The sequence below is a fragment of the Micromys minutus genome (genome assembly GCF_963924665.1).
Source record: "Micromys minutus genome assembly, chromosome: 8".
NCBI lineage: Eukaryota > Metazoa > Chordata > Mammalia > Rodentia > Muridae > Micromys > Micromys minutus.
Genome location: NC_137977.1, coordinates 53,200,208 through 53,223,140, shown reverse-complemented (window position 1 = coordinate 53,223,140; position 22,933 = coordinate 53,200,208). Strand labels below are relative to the sequence as shown.

At 41.8% G+C, this 22,933-nt stretch overlaps 1 protein-coding gene across 1 annotated transcript in view; it reads left to right on the top strand.

Annotated features, from left to right (window-relative positions):
* FAM210A (family with sequence similarity 210 member A) overlaps window positions 1-19,767 on the top strand; it is a 43,557-nt gene extending 23,790 nt beyond the window's left edge. Inside the window, exons 2-4 of the mRNA XM_080920161.1 lie at window positions 67-579; window positions 6,687-6,798; window positions 10,233-19,767. Of these exons, the coding sequence (XP_080776287.1) occupies window positions 104-579; window positions 6,687-6,798; window positions 10,233-10,466 (822 nt within the window). The 5' untranslated portion in view covers window positions 67-103 and the 3' untranslated portion in view covers window positions 10,467-19,767. The remainder of the gene's footprint in view (window positions 1-66; window positions 580-6,686; window positions 6,799-10,232) is intronic.
* Window positions 19,768-22,933: the final 3,166 nt, after the last annotated feature.

Genomic DNA, 22,933 nt, shown 5'->3' with positions numbered 1-22,933 from the left:
CTTTTAAGTAGTTTGAATTACAGTGGAAGTCTGTGTATAATAGAATTTTTTTTTTTCTAAATCTAGTCTCTGTGGAAGCTGAAACTCATCACTGTCCTTCAGAATGCAATGGAATGTACCACGGACTATGTCTCGGCTGGCACTCAGAACATTCTTGGAAGCACAGAAAGCCAGGCTCTTTGAGCACCATTGGAGCATAAAAGGACCATTACTTGGGCATAGAGGTGAATACAGAGTGGTTTGGACACCACATCTTCGAAAGCAGTGGCTACATTTGTCTGCTGTTCAGTGCCTTGCAAAGCAAAGGAATCTGTTAGATGCTCAGCCACCTCAGCTGGGGACCCTTCACCAGGAACGATGGGAACAGGATATTTTATCCAAGAGGGTTTTATCTTCCAGCTCCACATCCCAGGAAACTCCGTCGGAAAAAAAGGAAGAACTGGATCCTTTACAAGACAAATCTATTAGTCTGTATCAACGATTTAAGAAAACATTTAGACAATACGGAAAAGTTTTAATTCCTGTGCATCTAATAACTTCTGGTATTTGGTTTGGAACATTTTACTATGCAACTATAAAGTAAGTTTTTGCTTAGTTGACTCTCTTCCACGTTTCATCATAGTGTTAGTCTTCTTGTTTAAAGTCATAGCTTTAAATAGCTTTATTTCATTTATTCATTTATGTATGTATGTAGGCAAGCATGTGGAGGTCAAAGGACAACTTGCAGGAGTCAGTTCTCTCCTTCTGCCTTGTGTGACCAGAGTTGAGCTCCTGTCAAACTTGCAGGCAAGCACTTTACCCACCGAACCATCTCACTGGCCCTTAGACTTATTTTTAAGATTTATTTTGTTTGTAATGAGCATGTGAATGCAGATGCCCACAGAGGCATCAGATCCCCCTAGAGATGGGGTTATATGTGGTTGTAAGCTGCCCTATATAGGTGCTGGGAAACAAACTGTGGTCCTGTGCAAGAACAGTGTACACTCTTAACCACTGATCTATCTCTCTGTAGCCCCTCTCCCCCAGTGCCTTGACTGATAGAGGAAAACTACTTTTTATAGCTGTTTTCACATTTTATTGAGAACTCCTAGCATTTGTTTATGGGCACAGTTTTTAACTGCCATCTCGCCTACTCCTCCATCAACCAAATGTAGTAAGTAGTGCAGTTTTTCCCCCCGCTTATGAATGTGAAAGTGGTTTGGGCAAAGGGAAACAAACTGACTCAGCTGGTGAAGGGTGGGGCCTACACCGAAGCTGAGTAGGCTTGCCTGAACTTCGAACCTTCTGGTCTCACTGCTGACAGCGTTGCATGTTTAGGGGACTCATTTATTTGTTGTTGGATAGATGAGCGAATGGGGGACCCATGTGTGTGGAATTCAGAAAATAACTTGCAGGAGTCACTAATCTCCTTCCACCATGTGGGTCCTAGGAATGAACTCAGGTTTTCAGGATTAGCAGTAAAGCCTATATCCATTGAGCCATCTTACCAGCCCCATGAGTTCTGTACTTTTATTTCTATGCTGTTTCTACATGTGAAAAGATATTCTTTGCTAGGTGTATGTCATTGGTGGAAAATTCACAGGATATCTTTTGCCAAAGCCTAGCTAACATGAACTCATCACAGGCTGAGTGAGACTGACTAGTTACTTGGATTCATGGCATGGTAAGGCATTTCATTCTAATCAGAAGTGAGACTGGGTAGCCTACCCTCAGGGTGTGCAGTATAACATTTCTAAGTGCATTTTTGTGTCAGTTCCTGTCCTTTAAGGTAAGTTGTATTTTTACCCTGCTGGGACCAGGGAGTCCTGCAGTTCTGCCCTCAGGGGCCATGTGCCTGAGGAGTGGCCTAGGCATGAGAAGCCACTTGTTAACTCTTCTAATCAGCTGATAATAATTTTATGCTTCACAGAGTTCACTGGCTTTAATGTCTGGTTATGTTTAATGGCTTGGTGTTAAGGCATTAACAAAATATAACAGTTGTGAATATGGAGTTCACTCTGTGGCAAAAAAGCTGGTGAGCCTGCTGAATATAAAATAGGTACTGAGCTTGTTAGGGTCAAAGTCTGTGCCCTAGGTTTTGGGCCTTTAATGTACCAGAAGACAGGGGATGATGGAAAGCAGAGAAAGCTGGCTTGCTCAGGATGACTATCATACTGAGGAACAGAGAGGTCTAGTCACTGCCAACACAGGCAGACCTGGTCCTCTGTGGTACTCATGTGAGGTTTAGGTTTGAATAGAAGATAAGAGGAAAGCATAACCAAACAGTTCTGGTCCAAGTGTGGGTTCAGCATTAATCATCGTTATTGCGGCTGGCTCTGTCCTTCATCTGTCCTTTGGCTGGCCCCCAGGGCTCTAGCATTTTCTTTTAGCCAATGACTTAGGCAGTTTCAGTCCTTGGGGATCTCAGTCTTAGCAGGCTGATAGCTGAGCATGGGAGCACAGTTGTTACAATGTCTTCCCTCCTGCAGGGATGGCTATAGCCAGTCTCAAGATGGAGGGAAGGATGCCGAGGGTTTGGATGTTGTGTACTGCAGTTCTAGAAGAGTGGGTTTTCTTTATGTAACTGATGCTGTTCTGTTCGTTTCTTTGCATTATAGTCTTTAAATAAAGACATTTTCTATATGTTTAATATTTGTAGTTCTCAGAACTGCACTGTTTTTGACAGAAGGTATTTGGTTCCTAAGGCCATGTAGTCCTGTTATCTGAGCTATCTGATATGTTGTGGCTTTCTTTCTTCTTCTTCTTCTTCTTCTTTTTTTTTTTTTTTTAATTTTTTTTTATTTTGCATTTGGAGATTCTTGTCATTCAGTATTGTTAAGATTTTGTCTTCTTTCGATTTCTGGTCTTGAGGGAAAATCTTATATCTTTATGAGGTTTCTGTTTGGCCTATTAAATGAACTGCCTCTTTTTACATCTTGTTTTCTTTGCTAAACAAAGTGTTACTGGAAAATGCAAACCCAAAAGTAATTTGGAGATAGTTGTATTTCAGATTTCTTTTAGTTCACCTAAGGCAGTGATTTTGTCACTCCTGTAAAATACATGTCTTAGTCTAAACTCTTTTTCTGTAAGATGCTGGGTCAAATATAGCTGTGAGATTGCCCGATTTAAAATCACACACCATGGGTGTCACACCTCACTCAGAGTCTGTTGGTAAACGTAGGACTGTGCCAGCCAGAACTCTCACCTACTGCCCAGCACCACAGCCTGTCCTAATGGATATAGATTATACATGATATAATTTGTTCATTTGTTTCAGTGGAAGACTTAGTCACAGGTGATATTTAGAAAATACTTTTGTCTACAGAAGGAAATGTCTTGTCGCATGTTCCAATGAGAATGGTTTACTGTCCAGTTGAGGTTGTATGTGTTAAACTTCAGTTTTTCATCCAGCTAACAAAAACATTGTAGTTCTGTAGTGGTAATCTGCTAAACCTCACTGAGCTCCCAGTGATTACACTTCTCACCACCCACCAGAGTTCTCTGGATCCCTGTGTCTTACAAACGCTGGCGTTAAATTTAGTATGTCCTAACAGCCCAACAGCTGGGCTTCTCCCTAACTCCATGTGGCTAACCCACTTTCCCCTCTGATATTCCCGAGTTAATATCTGTTATCTCTGTATTTCATCTCTGCTACCCCAGACCCAGTTAGGGGCTTGATCCCTGACTCTTATATGGCTGGATAATCTCTCTCTACAGCTCTTAAGTCTGATCTCTTTGCTTCCTCATTGTGGTGATTCTGCTCCTTCTTCTACCTTATGTTCCTTGTCCAGAAAATCGAAAACCAAAAATCAATTGGGGACAGGGACCCTCAGCGACTGAAAACATAGATTCCTGTGTGATTTGGGAGCTGAATTAAGATAAAACAATAGAACCAATCCCCATCATACTTCCTTTCATGTTGTCCTAATGGAAAACACTCTTTCCTTGTTGGTTGCCTACTTACTATTAAAGCAAGAAAACAGTTTCTGAAGGACAGAGTAACCTGTTTGTCTCAGGTACTCCTCTAACCTGAAAGCAAAATGCTTTGTGTACTTAACTAAGTGGCAGTGTTCTAAAGCTCTTAGTGTATGTATTTCAGACACAGCTAAATTAACACTAGCAGGTGCGTTTTACACGGAGTTTCCTGACTACTGCTATGTGGCAGAAGGTGGCAAAAAGCTGTGTTCTTTGAAAATAAATGTTCTCTATAATCACATATGGCTTAGTAACAATTGTGTCATCCCTGCCTTCATATGCTTTGTATCCAGAGACTCAGATTCCTAACCAAGACCCTGGAACAGACCCACAGTCAACCTCAGCTCTGCTGGTGTTACTGTCCTTCCTCTAGACAGCATTCTTTAGACTGTTGAGCCACCCATAAACTGACAGTGAGCACACATTGCTGTCATGCCAGCAAGTGGCAAACATGGATCTTCTGGCTTGATTCAGACTCTTGCTAATAAAATAAATGGCACTAGCTGAGTTTATTATTGTCTTACCTTCATGATAAGTACCATATTTATTACTAGCTCTTATATTTGTTCAAATTTTGTCTTATCATTAGTGTTAAATGTATAGATTTTGTGTAATGGTGAAGAGTAAAAGGTTGTCAGAGGACACTGATTCCTTGCCCTAGGGCCCTCTCCTCTGCAGGAAATTTCCCGGAACTTTCTTGAGATTTGAGTTCCCAAAATAACCACAGAAGGTCCGGATGACCTCTGTGGAATGTTTCAACGCCCTAGGTGTGCCCCAGGTGTATGATTCTTCCCCTTTGGATTTCCTCATTGTCCCCTTTGAATTTCCTCATTCCCCCTGTCCTCCCCCTCTTTTGTGGTTTTTGCCTTTATAAGCCCGTTACAAGTTTAGGCCGGGGTCGAACTCCTCTACCCCTGCGTGGTGTATGAGTCTCGACCCCAGCATGCTGGCCTGAGATCTCACTCTGTTTCACTTTCACTAAACTTCCTCGTGCGATTGCAGCAAGTCTGGTCTCGGTGCCTCGCTGGGTGCGCGCCTCTCCTGAGATTTGAGTGAGGGTCTCCCTTCGGGGGTCTTTCAATGGGTTTAGTTGGAACTAGGAAATAGGGAACTAATTTTATAATCATCTTTGTGCTAGAAGATTAACACAATATGATTGTTAAAGACTTAAGAATATTCATTAAAAGACCAAGTTTAACATTGAGTCTTACTACGGTAGGATTTTTACTGTTATCTAAAAAAATGAATATGCAAATAAATGGTATTACATTAGCTTCCTAGTTGATCTTGCAACTTTCATTTTTAGATAGTTTTTTCTGCTGCTCTTATTTCCTCATATTTCTGATGCTAGCTAGACTTTCAGGGTAAGGGTAAGCAGTAGCTACTGTACTCCACTGAAAGTCCTCCCCGGTGGCTCGGTGTCATAGTGAGAGCACATTTCCCCAGTTAAGCCAATCGTCTTTACAGTAACACTAAATTAAAATCATACAACTGTCTTAATAGTATGTCCAGGCAGTTCCCTTTCTTAATGACAGAGAGATGAGGTGGTTATATTGGAGCAACCTGAGGCCTCTGCTGTAGTTAGAAGGCACGATGTTAAGTGCCAGGGACCGGACAAGGAAGACGCAGTCATGTTAAACAAGACAGAGCCCAACCTGTGGAGCTTCCCTGAGAGAGAATAGTCAACATGAATTTCCTCAAGAGAAAACATCCCAATCCCAGACTGAGTCCCTGCTCTCCTGGACAGCTAAAAGTAACTATGCCTGCCTTCTTCACCACCCAAGGTTTGAAAGGCATCTCTACAGAGGAAGAGACTAGAAAGAGGAAAGGAAATGCTGGTGCTCTGAGACAGTTCTGTAAAGTATGGATTTTATATTGACACACTTTTTTGTATTAAATCTCCTGTATGTGATAATTGTGACTTTGTGTGGATGATTCCTTGTCCTTCTACAGAAGTTCTAGAGTTGTAATCAGGAAGGATTAGGTTAACAGGGTATAACAAAATGAGGAAATTAACATTACAGAAGTCAGGAGTTTCTCTGTCTTCTCTTCCTCTGAGAATCTGCAATTTGTGGTAATTTTTCCTCACCCTCCTTTAAATCTGGTAGCCAGCATAAAGACACACTTTTACAGTGTGTTTAGAATCTGGTAGCCAGCATAAAGGCACACTTTTAGAACGTGTTAAGCTCACAGAACCACTCCTTCTTTGCATAATATCATAGACAAGATCTTGATGAAAGATAAAACTTAAGATCCTAAAATGTGAATTAGAGCATTCTAAGGCAAACTGTTTGGGGGAGGAAATGAGGTGGAAGTAAACGGTTCTGACCTGCTCTCTTGGTTTACTTACAGCCATTGCTTTGACACTGATACTAATGTGGGCTCTAAGTAGACTAATTGGGTCCCCAGAGAGAAAGGCAGCAGAGCTACCTGAGCACCTTCTGCAGAACCAGCACTAGGCTTTGAGTTTGGTTTGGTTTTTTGGTTGTTTTGTTGTGGTGTTGGTAGTGGTGGTTTGGTTTGGGTTTGTTTAGTTTTGTTGCTGCTGTTTCTGTTTTGTGAGATATGTAGCCCAAGCTGGCCTCCTGTTCTTGAACCCTCAACCTTAACCTCCTGAACAAATAAAATTTAATATATACATTATCCAAATTTGTAGTTTAAGTTTTAGATAATCTTCTGAAAATACTCTCCTTAAAGGTTTGCTTAATTGTGACTTAATTTGTGTTTTGCAGAGGAGTGAATGTCATCCCCTTCCTAGAGTTCATCGGGTTACCCGACAGTGTAGTAGACATCCTGAAAAACTCCCAAAGTGGGAATGCGTTGACAGCCTACGCCATGTTTAAGGTGGGTTCCTCACGTACCTTACAGACTGAACATTCCCTGGAAAACTAATTTAGCTCTGACTTGTTTGGTTTTGTTTTTTATGGTTTAAATATCCTATTTTCACCTTTTGGGTTTCTAATGAACAGCAAGTACAAGAATAAAACTATGGCTGTAGAAAAAGCATCTTGAAAATAGGTAAGTCAATCCATCCTTTGCCCAGATCAGGAGGCCTCTGCCGGACTTGTTATTGAAATGTAACATTTATTTATTGTCATGATAGTTCATCCTTTCTTAGTAAGTGGGATTTCGAAGGCTTCCTTCCTTCCAACTGTCTGTGTGCCATACTCTAGGCTTAGTTTCCAGGATTCTCATTTTACTAGCTTCTGAAGATGGAGACTCTGCTATATATGAAGTTTCCACACCTGAATGTCTATTGTAGAAGGGAAATCTCACTGTAAATCATAGATTTTTAGCTATATTAATTTCATCTTATCTAAAAAATAAGGTTCTATGATATCTATTCCTAAATGAATATTTGGGAAAGTAGGTATCATGTTACATAAAAGTACAAAAAAAAAAAAAAAAAAAAAAGACTTAATACTATTCAGATGTGATTTTTTTTTTTCTGTCATCATTACTAGAATCATCTGAAATCTCAGGCAGTTTTTCTCAATGCTTAATTGCTCTGTTTTTCTCACGTTAACGTATATTAAATTTATAGTGTTTTATAGGTGCAGTAGACTAAATTTAACCATAATAGATTACAGTATATGAGAGTGGTTTCACTCATTTTTCTGACTCTGCTTGCCCATGTGCTAGTTACCCTTCGTATCACCCATTTTAAGTGTGTTTTCTCTAGGTGCTCATGAACTTGCAGGAACTCTGGAGCCTGTATTTGTGGTTTTGCTCTCTTTGGCGTACTTTTGGGTGTATCAGAGTGCTCAGCTTATTTGGAAACTACACATCCTGTGGATTTCTCCCCCTCGTGTCCTTTTGTGGGGTGAGAAATGAGTATGGTCCTGTGTTTTCTGTAACCCACAGTACCTTAAATGGAACAGCAGAGATGCTTTTTCTTCCTTAAGCTCCAAGAGTACTGGGCACACACCAGAGCTCCCTCAAATGCTCTTTAAGATTCATTTGCTCAGATGTATCCAGCTCTCTCCAGGTGCTATGCAGGGGACCAGGAGGAATTTACTAATTACAGAAAACATTGTTGGGCTAGGTACTCTTTTGCACGTCTTTTAGTACTAGTTCTTGGGAAACAGGAAACAGTTCTCTGAGTTCAAGGACAGCCTGGTCTACATGATGAGCTCTGAGACAATAAAGCCCTTTCTCATAAAGAGAAAAAAGGGAAGAAAACAAAACACTGCCAAGAACCCCCCACATAAAGCATGTATCCTAGGGAGTAAGTGTGGACTTGGACAATTGGAGAGACAGAAATGGAGGGGTTAAAACACACACACACACACACACACACACACATGTATATTTAAATTATACTAAATGTTAAGAAAGAATATAGTTAAGAGTGCTTGATGCTCTTGCAGAAAGATGGCAGTTCCATTCCCAGCATTCAGTTGTCGGCTCATTGTAACTTTGGCTCTGGAGGGTCCACTGCCATCCTTTCACCTCTGTCAGCACCAAGCTCACAGGCAGTGCACATACATATGTGCAGGTAAAATACTCAGGCACATAAAATAAATATTTTATAATATTTTTTAAATGAAAAGCCACATAAAGAGGTGTTTTGGTGTGTGTTAGTTCGGGTTTACTTTTTGTTTTTTATTCATCCTGTCCCTTTCCCCTCGCCCTACCCCCTCTCCTCCTCAAGACTGCAAATTTAGATGGGAGGTGCAAATTAATCTGGTAACTGGGGGTGGGGGGAGGCTGTGTTCTAGGCAGAGTAAACCTTGAGGGTTGCTGGATGTTAGATGCTAGAGGACTAGCTGTGGCTGCAATGAGCAAGAAGCAAAAAGTCTTGCCAGATCAGCCTGTGAGCTACAGGGCTTGAAAAGCTATTGAGTAACGTTAAGCATGTGACCTCTGTTTCAGCAAAATCACCACAACTGCTATGTTGAGAACCTTTCCCATTAGGACTGAGTAAAAACAAAAGTCTCTGAGAAGGCTGTTTATCACAGAAGCCTAGGCCTAGGTCTTCACACAGTCAGCACCCTAGTGCTATCAGAGGCAGAGGAGAGGATAGTGGATATGTTTTCAAGACACAATGATATGCAATCTTAATGGTGTATGCAAATTACATTAAAGAAGCACATTAAGGGCTATTCATTTTGGCCTAAGCAGCTAGAAGAACAAAGTTTCCACTTCCTATGCTGCATAAAATTTTGGATGAAGCAGGACTGACTGGGACAGTTGAGGTCAGTGAAGTTGCACGTATTAAGTTTTAAAGTGGATTCAGATATGCAAGTACAAGTGAGTTAGATAGTAGTTATACTATTACAAGTCAGGACAGGAGTTCAGATGAAGGTGTAAGTAAAGAATTCTGTATAGATGAAACTAAAAGCATGACCTAGGCAGGCCAACATGACAGTGACACGGCGGAGAAGAGCAAACAGACCTTGTTGAACATCTAGAGTGAAGTGGTCAGTGGGCCCAGGAAGCCAGCTGGGGCACCGTCCTAGCATCAAGTGCTTGGGAGTCAGGCCAAGGGAGCCTTAGAGTGGACCCTATATTCACTGGGTGCTTGTGGTTCACAGAGCCATTAAAATGTATAAGAGCAGCTTGTGGGAATGGAGGAGCCAGGCAGACTGAGCATGGTTGGTGCTTTCCAAATGCTGTACCTGCTTGAGCTCCTGGTGCCATGTGACCATTTGGTTTTTCTTGCAAAGCTCTTTAGGTGCTTCAAGTCTCTTGATTCTTTGTCCTTTTCTGATCAAAACATAGAAGTCCTGACTGTACCCTAGGGAGCTGTCAGCTCCAGATCCTGAAGTGTGAGATGGGAACATACATGCAGAGAGAGTTAAAAAGGAAGATGATTTGAGAGTTGAGCAAAAGTAAATGCAGCAAAGAAGTACGTGACTCCCGCTCAGCCTCCTCCCACTGTTTGAACTTCAACTGCATTTTAGCTCCAGAAATATAGTCTGTTGCAGAGATCTTAGAGCACAGAAACCGGGGCGCCTGTATTACTGTTAGCAGAGTCATGCCCTCTTTCTGTCAAGTGGGCAGACCTGACCCCTTGCTCATTAGCATTCAGTGAGGGTGTCAGTGCAACTGTCTGTGTTAACCCTGAAATCTTAAGTGGTGTAGTCTGGGGACAGACATTTTAAAATGTCTGCAGGAAAAGTATCCCTTCTTAGAAAGAGAAACAGTATAGGGGTCCTAGACTCATCTCAAACAGTAGTCTGTGCTGACTATTACCAAAGATTTAAATTGCAGCTTAATTTTATTTAGTCCTAATCAGATGTTGATCCACCTGTTTGCTTTTCTATCCCCTTAAGATTGCAACGCCTGCCCGCTACACCGTGACCTTGGGAGGAACGTCCTTTACTGTGAAGTATTTGCGAAGTCGTGGTTACATGTCAACCCCACCCCCGGTCAAGGAGTATTTGCAGGGCAGAATGGAAGAGACCAAGGAGCTCATCACAGAGAAAATGGAGGAGACAAAGGATAGACTCACTGAAAAGTTACAAGAAACCAAAGAAAAAGTTTCTTTTAAGAAAAAAGTGGAATAAGGGTGCCTTATTACAGAAAATCCTACACTTTAACCCTCTGTAGACTGGACAAAGAACAAGTTTCTGATTTTTTTTTCCTTTTTGGTTACTTGCCTAAATGTATTTGCTCTCTGAGGGTTAAAGAACAAAGATAGCTTTTTTTTCTTTTCTTTTTTTTTTTAGTTAAATAACAATGGCGGGATCAGTGTTTTTCAAAATGAAGAAGTGAACCCAGCATACAAATTTTATGAGTTGCAGCAATGAGCAGTAGCTAACGTCCTAGAAATCAGAGCTCTTTTTCTGTGTCCTCAGGGTCAAGTTCGCCTCATGTCCTCTGACACCTGCAGTGTGTGCTGGTCATTCCGCTCCTAGAGGAAATGTCATTAAGGGTGCCCAGCTCTGTGGGAATGAACTTGCACCATTCAAACTCTGGATAAACAGACTAGAGAAGTTCTCTACCAGTTACCATATAGACCTTATTCCAAGAAGCCCGTGTCAAGAATCAGTCTGACATTTATAAATAAGATATATTGGCTATGTAATGAAATTGATCTTTTAAAATGGTTTTTAACTGGAGCTTGTCAGCTTCACATTTTTTAAAGCTAATTCCTCTTCGATCTTGACTATGCTTGGTGGGTGACTATGCTTATCATATGGACTACCAGACGTTCTTGTAACGTGTCTTCTCCAACTAAGCGTTGAGAAAAGTGAGTTTTATAGACCTTATGTGATTGCAATCACATACATCGGCAAGTCAGGATCACTGTTCTTAACTACATCAAGCTTTGAAAGACAACTGATTTTGGCAGGAACAAAAATCTGTAACTGAATGTGGATGAGATGGACGCTTGTGGGCGGTGCTTGTAGACCACAGGCAGGCAGAGCACCCATGTGGCTCGTTGGTTTCCAAGATCTCTCCTGCTGCTGCTTCAACCCCTTCAGGATTTTGGTCTTTTATCCCTGGTCAAAACAAGAGGCCTGTCTGTCATGGGTATCATTAGTGTTGTGGCTAAGGTTTCTCATATTAGAAGGGAAAATTATTGCTTAAATATTCTGCTTGATTTTTTTTATAGCAAAAAGCTCACTTGTAATGATTCAGTGGCTGCCAGGCAAGTCCTATGACTATAGAGTGTCTTTCCTTCAGGTCTAACCCTTGATTTGACACTGGATCAAAAAATGCCTCTTTGGAGAGCGTTGGCTTTAACTTACCATCAGGAGAATATCAGAGATCTTGCCACATTGCTCTACCATTCAGTCCCTGCTTCATGTTAGTGTATGTCAAATGCTTAATTTAGCCAAATTTAGAAAATGGAGGAATAACTTCTCACTTGAGACACCCAGTCATTATATTGAAACACTGTTTAAGTGAAACTGCTATCTATGCTTGAAGTCTTTCTGGGTCGGAAGGATTACAGAGGGGAATTTGTCCTGTTCTTTGCTCTTTTGTTTGTTGGCCGCATGATTAATCTGAGGCAGAGATCAGTGAGTGCACTGCTACAAACTGATTGCAGCACATTGTAGCACGCTTATTAAATAGAAAATACTAAATGCTGGTGTGTTAACATTTCCTCCTTTTAAACCACCAAGAATGCTTTGCTAACATGTGGTATTATATAGTGTTCTTTCCCCTAAAAGCTTTCATCTGTTGTAGTGCATAATTGGAAAGCTCTTGAGACATTGCTAATAATCGTGAGACTGCAACTTCCTTGTCCTGAGTAGATATCTTCTGCCTACTCCATTGGAGTCTCATCACCATCTGGTTTTACATCTGGGTCGTGTATACCCAGTTAGAACAAAGAAGGAAATGCTTGTGTGTGCTCTTAAACCCAATGAAAATATTTCTAACAATCTGAGAAGTTGCATTGTTACGATTTGGCATGAGTTATATCATAAAATGCTGTTGCCAGTGTATTATCTATAAGGCAAGAAACAAACAGCTTATAGGCAACACTGTGATGTGTTGATAGCAGAAAACATTAACATCAACTTAAATTATCAAGATGTATAATGTATATAGATTTTTTTATATGTTGGACTGCATTTTCCTTAAAGTGGCTCTTATATCTCTCTCTGAGCTGCAAGGGAACCTGGGCAGCTCCATGCCTGGCGAGCACATCCCTCCTTTTCAATAACACACTCATGTCATAAATGGAGCTGTGACTGAGATTTAATGTTTTAAATATGAACAGAAAGCATTTGCCTAGCAAATTGCATTCAAATGAAGGCTTAGTGTGCTAAAGAATAAAGAGTAAAACCAGCCTTTAAGAATATCACATCATTATTGAGAGCCTTTTGTGCAAATGGGGTGCTGTTCAATTTCACCAAAAGGAAAAAAAATGTATGTTGGGATTAGCTGCCTCCCACAGTGAAATAATAAAACTAAGCCTTCCAATATATTCCCCTGAGTTTTCCATTGTAAATCTGTCTCCATCTTCTCCTTCACAGAGGAAAGAGCTATGTTCTTTGTGCTTGAGAAATAAGCTGGTTAGTTCCTTGTTTCTTAGACCATGGTTCTAGGAATTTTAAACATCTTTATAGTCTGGGCAGAAGAAGTGTTCGAAGAAAAGAAAGCTGTATCTTAGATTGAGTTTCTTTTACTGTTCTTTGCACTGTGTGCAGTTTTCAGGATTGGTTTCAGATAGAAAACAGGCTGTTGCAGATGATACCGGCAGTGAGGCAGCTAAAAGTGACTTTATAAATCTGGTGTGAAAATAGGAGTTCACCTTTCCTAGTTCTTTTCAAAATAGAGAAAAATTTTGCAGTATACACACTTATTTTTTAATTACTAGAGGTTGTTGTAGAATTAAAAGAGTGATTTTCCTGGTAGCTACAATTCATTTGCTACTATATTGTTTCAGATTTTCAAAACTGAGTCTCCATATGACCTAAAATAGGGTAAAGGGGAATGGTTGAAAAGTCACCCTGACCTATTTAAGTGCCCTTCCTGCACGTCATTAGTGGTTGGCATTAAGAACGCACTGTTTAGCTGACTTAGGCAGGGGCATGGTGTCAAAGTCATGCAGGCCTTGGTGTTGTGCCTGATTAGTACATGAACATGTGGTGAGAGCTATCTGGGTCTCTGAGTTGGAAATTTGCAGAATAGGAGCAGGAAAAGCAGTAAGAAGGGTATCACTGATTGATTAATTCTTCAAATAGTAACCGTGCTTGGTCTTTATTGGCCCACGAGTATTTGCCACTTTTGAATTGAGTAGCGTATCCATTAACAAAGAGAAAGGGAAGGAAAGAAAGAAAAACCATATACCTGAAGGACAGCAAAGTCCGGATAACTGGAATGATCTCAGAATACTTCCTTCCCAGAATCCCTCTCTCACCATGAATTTTGGCATGGCCTTTTAAAGAGAACGTTCTCTTACACTCAGCTTCTCGAAGGTGAATGCTGAGTTAGGCTCACTGAGTTGATTTCCCTCTGACGTTTCTTCTGTGTACATCATTGACAGTCACTAACAGTAATTACTGATCCTTAGTGTCCATCCTGTGGCGATTATGTGGTCATTTTGATAAGAATGATCCTACCCTCGGAGGCAGAGTGGGACATGGATTGTTCTGAGGATTCGCTTGCACTGCCTCGATAGGAAATGGATATCGATCTCAGACTATGGCTTCTTGGGGAGTGACTGTGGGGAAGTGAATCAGTGCTCTTTTCTCTGGGAAATCAGTCTAAAGAACAAACCTCGGGAGATGAGAGTGTGGCTTGCTGCCACAGCATCACCTTCTCTTTCCTCTTAGCCACCTCCCTTTGTCCAGCCTTTTTTCTGTCTTTAATTTTACCCAATGTTAGCAAACAGTCCCTGAACTGAGGAGGACATGTTCAGGGAGTGTCCTGTGAAAGTCTGCTCAGCAGAGCTGGAAAGTTCAACTCCTGGTCAAGCATGCAAAGTCTCAGGGAGCGTTCTTCCAAGGGCCCAAGGCTTCCAGCTGCAGTTTCTAGAACAACAACACTGAAACCTAACTTCCTTTTTATCTTCCTTACAGATAGTAAAAGCCACTTTTTGTCATATTTTGACAATTCCAGAAAGATGCTACACAAAATAACAGCATCTCTGTATCATCCTTTTCCAATTAAAAGTTTACTCTTAATCATGGATTTGATTTTAGGAAGGGTAACAGCATGTTTATATGAACATAGGTTAGCTCTGCCTTGTTTGTGCTCTGAGTGTTAGACTGAAGATCTATGGCAGGGGTGCTTTATTCATTTGAATTCATATTTCCTTAGGACTCTTACTATGGTGACCAAGTTGTCTCATGGTTGCTTTCTCTCTCACGCACAAAGGGTGTCCTTACCTGCTCGGTATCCCGGTGATGGCAGCCGAGTGGTAAGGCTCTGCTACCCAGGACCTCAGTCAGCATGTACACATTCTGTTTCCTTGAAGAGACAGAGGCAGGTTATTGCAGACACAGCTTTTACCCCATGCCTCTCCGACCAGTAACAAACATGTGCATTAGCCCAAAGTAAAAAATACTGTCAAGCAAGTGTGTCCACAAAACCTGATGCAGTTTTGTTGAACGAGCCAGAGAGTGCCTTCATTGGTTGCACTTTAGGGGAGGGGTGTTTAGATTGTTGCCTTTTACTTCTGTCCATACCCCTCATGACTTCAACCCCAGGCTAAGAGAGCTGTAGATTAGACTCTGAGGAAGTCATGTTAGGACAGTGAAACCATGTTTCCAGTGAAGAAAAAAAAAAAAAAAAAAAACGCCACGACCTGGTCTGAAGTTCAGCCAGTCACTACTCATGTTGTCCCTTCCCCCTGGTGGAGGGACTTAAGTATGCCACTTAAGGTACAGTGGAAGTCAGGCCGGATCATTATGTTTGTTAACAATCCATAGCCTGGTTCTAATGCTCAGACCCTTCATCTATTGGAGTTGAACTTTGTACCTTACTTTCTTTAGACTCTACTCTGTTTGTCTTATTTTTGGAGTGAGCCGAAAGGGAAACGGTTAAACTATCCTGTGACCTTAGCTTCATTTTCCCTTTAGTTTGGGAGTGTATTGGGGTGGGGGTGAGAGGCTAAAGGTCTAGTCTGACTCTGTCCCCTGTCACCATCTAGTGAATCTGGCCTTAGCAAAGCACTGGAGTTGCAGTTTTCAGGAAATTAACACACAACCCATACATAAGACTCTAGTTTCTCTTCCAGTCATAAAAGATTTTTTTTTCCTTTTCCTAAATCTACATTTGGGAATAGTGAAGGAGAAAACCTCAGTCAGATATATATATGTAACATTAAATATTTCACATACCATGGAATGTTTGGCCTCAAATTCTCAGTGTCTCCTTGGTTCAAAATTTCTTCTTCTTGCCCATGGTGTCTGAGGCTAGGTTAGTAACATTCTTGAAGCCTGCTGAGACTTTTTTTTTTCTCCATGTAATTGCTGACAGTTGCTATAACATCTGAAGCCATTGGAAACCAGTATTTATGAAAAATTTTGGTGCAGTAAAGTTCAGGATATCCTCAGGAAATACTAGGTTTCACCAAAAGAGTTTTCCCTCTGTGAGTCCCACGAAAATGAAGTTTAAAGCTTGTGAAACATTTATTAAGGGGGCAGATTTCCTATGAAGTATTCCCAGGACCATAAAATGAAAACAGAACAACTGTGTGCAGCAAAGCATGTGTCTTCCTCACTGCTTCAGCAGATGTATGCTTTGCGTAGAGGGTCAACATCCACAAGGCCTGCACCGGGAAGACGGTGGCTAATACACCTATACTTTCAGGTTGGATAGCAAGAATGATGGGACTTTATTGGCTAGCAATTGTCACTTCATGTGGACGCTAAGGATATGGTAGGCTGCTGCCGCTGCCTTAAGTGGCCCCATCTTCAGTTCTGCTTGACTGAAGCAGTTGATCATGCTTTGTAAATCAAAGTTTAGAACGACCTCCAGCCAAGGACACTAATGATCTGAGGTGAGCTCTTGAACCATCTTGGCCTGCTGAGCCCAAGGTCTGAGTGCCCTGTGCTGTATGTAGGAAGTATTTACAAAGCCAAGCCACCTCAGAGCCCCATGCCAAAGATGCTGTGGCAAACAGCATGTCCCCACTTACCTCAGGGTAGAGATTCTCAGTACATGGGGACCAAGTTGGGCCGGTAGTCCCTGGAAGAGCAGGGCAGTATGGTTGTGCTTGGGTTTCTAGCCACACTTGCTGTCTGTTCAGGTGATTGTTTATACTCACAAATGGTTGACAACTGAAGAAATGCTGAGCGAGAACACTATCTGACAGGTTAAATTACAGGAGCCACTGAACATAGCTGCTGCAGTGTTGAACAATTTTAAGGGAATTCTTAAGGCCTTTGGAGTGCATAGTGTAGTTATTGCTGGGGCAGTCCCATGATCAGAACCAGCTTTTGCTCTTACCTTTTTTGAAAGTAAGTAAAACAGAGCAAATGAAATTTGCATTCTTGAGGCAAAAGTTAAAGCCTTGACAGAAATACAGCATTTGAAACTGACTTTCCAAATACATCAGCATTACTTTTTGATGTTTCAAAGTGTGTGTTTTAATTAGAATCTATGTAATCCAAAGAGATCGAGACATTATACTGAGGAAAGTGTAATGTTTTAAGCAATGCAATTTAAGTAATGTGTGTTAAGTAATGGGTTTTTATAAACTGTTAGTGCAAGTATTACCACTAAGAGACAAGAGTGACTTTCCAAAGTTCAGCATGAGCTGCTGTCTGAAAGTTCTTTGCTTTCTGCATCACGTCTTACCAGAGATCTTCAGAGCTTGCTAGGTCCTCAGCCAGGGGTCCTGGGCAGATAGACCCACAAGACCTCTCCATTATGAACTGGGGTCCCAGCCTCCTGCTCTGGGGCTCAGCCTTCCTGTTGTGTCAAAACCTGTCACTCATCAGTGCCTCCTGGCATCCTCCTGCTTTTCCTGAAGCAACTGAAAACCTGTTTTTTTCCTTTGAGAGGAACTCAAATCTGCCAGTGCTGAAGTGGTCAGTTCCAGGGACAGAGGGAAAGGGAGGCCGACACCTGCCATCCCTTGCTCACATTAGTGTTAGCTTTGAGAGATCTGGAAACTGTTTCCAATGAGCTGCTGAACTGAGAATTTCTCTGAGAGCATAGTGTGGTTTTACTGGTGACTACAGATGAGAGGCCCTATATTTGCTTGTTAAGTTTTATAAATGCCTCACCAAAATAACCTCACTCTTAATCTAAGAGGATGTTAGGACTAGAATGTGGGCCCAACCACTATTCCAGTAAAGCCTTGGAATTCTGTTTGTTTATTACAAATCTACAGAAATGGGAAAAAAAATCTATTGTCATGCTAACTGTACCTTTCCTTACTGTGTAGTATGTCCTGTGGGGTTAGTACACCCTCGTGTCATCTGGAATCCATTGTCTTACTCGGAGCACACATCAATACCTTCATCTCAGTGCAGGTCACAGCACATCTGAAGGCCTCCACCATCATGGAATAGTAGGCATTTGTGGACAGGCCTACTTCGCTTGCTGTGTGACAGCCATCCAAAGCCCCTATGGGGTCAATGTTCTCAGGAACCAATTCCGAACGTCCTGTGTCAGAACTCCCTATTGAGAACCTGTGACCTATCCAGGGTTCTAACACTAGAAAATCCTTTTTAAAAGGTCAGGGACAGACCAGTGAGAAAGGGGCTAAAGGCTTCACTTCCCAGATGCTCTTGGAACTCCTGTGGTTGGAACTCATGTGGTAAACAGAGACCTGACTCAAGCAGGTTGTCCTCATCACACATGAGCTGTGACACATGCACACACGTGTGTGCAGACACTCATACAAATATTTTAAAGTCAGTAATTAGGGAATGATCAGCAGTATCCTTTGGGTTGGTATGTAGCCCAAGGAAGAGCTCTTCCTTGGGTTCTATCTCCAACACCACAAACAGTAGGTATTTTCTGAGACTGGTCATACACCAGTTTTCTATTTATTGTATCTGAGAAGTGAACAAAAAACCCCAGGGAGCAGATTATTTATCACCGATTCTTTTTAATGACTTTGTGCTATGATTTGACCATGGCATTAAGAACAAGCAGGAAACCTGATTTCGTAACTAACAAATAGCATTGTGTAACATCTTCCATCAAAAGTATTGCAATCACAGACCTGAGGTCTAAACCACATCGCCGCCTGGGCAGTTCTGCAGGTGGATGACAGTTGTGAATCATTTCCCATAGAGAAGCAGGAATTGTGGTTAAGAGTAAGCATATGGTTGTTTAAACACAAAAGGACTCCCAACTTCTGATCGTCGCTCACAAAGATCGGGAGGTTCAAATACAGATGTATTTTTTTAGTAGATTGCTTTATAATAAAAAAAATAAGTGAACTAAATGTTGTGGATACTGTTGTATATTTTTTAAAACAACTTTAAACTCAAGGATATGAACTGAAATTGAGTTTTTGAAAGGCAAGCACATCAGACAGAACCAGCATCATTGAGAGGAATGCTCGGTCAGAGCTGGCTCTGTAGAAAGGAATCCTCTTACTACTGAGTCCAGAACATTCTGACAGTGATTGAGCCTCAGGTCTTGATCCTGAGACCCTCAGGGTGTGCCCTGCAGTAGACAGACATTACCTTGGATTTGGATGAGACTCAAGAGATAGCCACTGTCACATTTGCTCCCCTCTGCCAGGAGGTGTTAAAGACCAGAGTCAGCAGTAAGAGTCGCACATTAAGCATAATAGTACTAGCTTGGAGTTTTTTTTCTTTCTTTATTCCCTGATGGGGGATAATTCTGTTTCTGGCTTTCAAAATCAGAGCACATACCACAGAACAAAGAAAAGCCTGGAGTCACTCAAATGATCACCTGATGGCATAGCTGGATTAGCTTGGACAGGCAGAATTCCCTGGATCGCCTTTATGGATAGCGCTTAGTGTCCATGGTAGTTTAATGAACACCAGGGCTTCTTTGCTTAAAAGAGAAAATAAAAAGACAAAAATGCCAAAGCTACAGTTGGACACTAAAGACTAAGCTGGAAGAGAGAAGTATGACTTAACATGTAACCTGATAATAAACCTAATTGTCTTAAGGGTCAGGACTACCACAGAACACGCTAGAAATGGACTTCAGATTCTATACTCAGTGACAGTTCTCTAACGACAACTCAAGACATTCTCCCCACCCTAATCTTCCCCAATTTTTTTTTTCTGAGACACTCCCTACAAATTCCAGACAGATCATTGGCTCCATAGCTTCCATTTATAAGACAAGGCACTGAGAAACACGGGACACAGATGGTCACAAGTGCCCTGAGGCTGAATAGCCTCTGCTACAGGTTACTTTCCTGACACCATGTGTGCCACCAGAGATTTGCACATCCCACTGAGGCCTGACAATGATAACTACGTGGAGAGAAAAGGCTTGTGCATACAACAAGCTCAAAAGCAACTCCCCCCCCCCCCATGGCTAGAATAGAACCAAACTAGTCTTAACTACTTCTAAAGGGATTAAAATAAAAATATCTTAGAAATTGCCAAAGTGTTTTCATAGCAAACGTGCAATTCCTATGTATTTGCTGGTCATAACCGGCTGCTTCCTTATTCAGACTTCATTCCATGGTGTTAATATGGTATTTAATAGGAAAATAAACTACATAGATTTTATCTGTATGTAATCATTTGCAAGTTTCCTTACAAAAGGTGGAGTACATAGGCATTCACAAATTCTATGCCATTTCTGTTAAAACTGGTATCTACACAATATCTTACAGTATTAATTTGTTCTACCCATTGGGTAGAGTATGTGCATATGTCCAATGTATATACAGCACCTTACAAATAAAAGCAAACAGTTGAAGAAGCACCATTTCAAGTGAGGCACAACAGAGGTGAGCACTGCACACTGGGGCTGGGGCCCTGCATCTCCTGACATCAGAACAAGGCACCTCAGCTGCTTAGAGATGGACTTACCGAGCTAGGGACCAAGAGAGTATATGCAACTGCATCATCTGTCTAGTGCTAACCTTGTCATGTTACAGGATCTCCATCTCCAGCAAAGACAGGGTGTGGGGAGAAGTCCCTTGCTCAGCAAATTTCCCTGTGCTGTGACATCAGCCTTGTGCTACATCCAGCTGGCAAAGCCAGCTATTAAATGACATCCTTATTCCTAAAAGCTATGGAAAAGGGAGGCTGAGAATGCTATCGTGATGTGGCCGTTATCACCAAGGCCCATGAGCAGCTCCTGGCAGCCACACAACAGGGTTTATTCCAATCGGCACAGCCTTCAAACCATGAAGCTGCTTGGGATTTGGGGGTGCAAGTAAGCCTTGACATGGAAGGAAAGCAAAAGGTAACAAAGCAAATACCCTTTCCGGTTTGTTCCCCTCACCCCTACTGCTGGGAGCTCTAGGAGGGACAGAGTTGCCATTCTAAGCAAAACTCTGGAAGCATTGCCACACTACGTGCACTGTGTCTCCGTGGCCCGGCTCCTGGAGTCCAGCAATGCCCATGTTCTGTCTAGCAGAGTGTCAGCAGACCTCAACAGAGGCCACATGGGTTTCCTCAATAACATAGCCTGAGGGTATCTTAGGGATCTACCCTAGGAGTCTCTAAAAAGAACAGTTAGACCAGAGGTATAAAGCCCACACCTGTGGGGAAGGCAGGTATATGAGTGGATTCTCAGATCAAAGCAGCGTTCTCAAAGTACTTCCTGTTGGTCCTGATAAAGATCCATTGGAGCAACTTAGAATTAAAAAAAAAAAAAAAAAAAAAAAAAAAAAACAAAACAAAGTTATACCCAAGTCCCATGTTTGTGTGAAGAGGCATTCATCCCAGTTTATCCTCATCCTGGGCTCTTAGGTTTGAGCTAAAAATTACTAAGGAAAAATGTAATTATCACAGTGTGCCTCTAAGCTGTAGTCACTGCCATCTCGTGATCTCTTGTGGGTTAGGTGTGTGTTGTGGCGAAGGCATGAGGCATGCTTTACTGGTAAACATAATTGGGTGAGCAGTTGGCTTCGTAATCTCTTGTATTAAATGTTGCTTCTATGGTTATAGAATTTCTGAAGAAGAAAATGCAGGCCGAAAGGCTGATCTCCAGGAGATGGATTCACGGTGTTTCACAGTCCTGGAAGTCTGAGATAGCAGATAGTGGCCTGGCCACCTGTTTCTTCTAATCATGCAACTTACTCAAGTGTCCCATGGGAATAATCTGTCCGTATAACCTGTTGTCAGTTGCCTAAATTCACGGCTTTCCAAACTGAACACTAGACTTCTAAGCACTCAACTTCTTGAAAGACAACAGGCCCCAGTGCATGAGCTGTCTTCATAGTAGCTGCTTAATCAACACCTTAGAGCCAGGGGACAGCATGGCTTGGACTTGCAACTAGAAGGCTACGACCTGGACCTCCTCCCCATGCTGAGAGAAATGAACTCATTCTTCTGACCTGTGCTTTGGCTTTTATACTAATTCCTTAAAGAGGTCCAGCCTCAAAATCACCATTGGTTGTGTGTGGGGTGTGTGTGTGTATGTGTGTGTGTGTGTTAACAATAAGAATGCAACTTCTCTTTTGAAAGGTAACTAATGATACTTGATGTTTACTACAAAATGTTATTGTGCATGCCAAGTTCCAGAGTTATTTATGAGTCTCTGATAAGTTCATCCTCATAGCTGGTAGAAAAGGAAGAAGAAAAAAGGACCAAGAAGCCCTTTGGAGCTGAAAATAACAGCCGGGATTGCCAGCTTCACCAAAAACTAGTTAGGATTTGGAATGACAAAACCATAACCTCACCTTCCCCTGGCAGCCATCCATGCCAAGTCCTATCAGTTAGATCCCAGTGAGGACACAAACCTCTCCTCTGCCACTGTATCTTGCACAGTCTGAAAGCATAGGTCACCAGAAGCCAGAACCTTCACAGGGGGTCTCGGAGAAGTGGGAAAGGTCACCTTTGACCTGGTTAACCTGTGGTCTAAGAGGCCACTGAATGTCGCCAGACAAGACAGAACAGCAGCTCCTGAGTCCCCAATGACCCTCAACGAGTACATCTTTCCAAACAGCATTTAAAACAAGCTGATCACTGCTCTATATATTCCCTCTCTTTTTTGGCTGTATGCGTTCCTGTAGCTGCTGTAGTGTAAAACCAATTAACTCCAATGGAGATTGCAAATCTCAAACCATGCCTGTGCCTGCCTACTCAGACAAGCAGAAATGAGAAGCCTGGGATCAGGTAAGAATACAGAGTTCCTTCATGTAATCACTTCTGAAAACAGTAACACACCACACAGACAGAGGGAGACAGATTGGTTTGGTGTTAAAGTTGCCACCAAATTTCCATTCCTGTTCATTGTGTTTCATGCAAAGGCCAGACCTGCAGAAAGCAGGCCTGCCACTGAAAATGAGCCTGCCTTACTACAGTTTAGAAAGCCAGCTCTTATATATGCATTAAAAAGCTGTTGGGTTGTTTTTTTTTTTTATTCTACATAAGAAATATTAGAAATCATAGGCTGACTTCAAATACTAAGAAGTCATTTTTTAGCTGCAGCTTGGCCTGCAATGCTT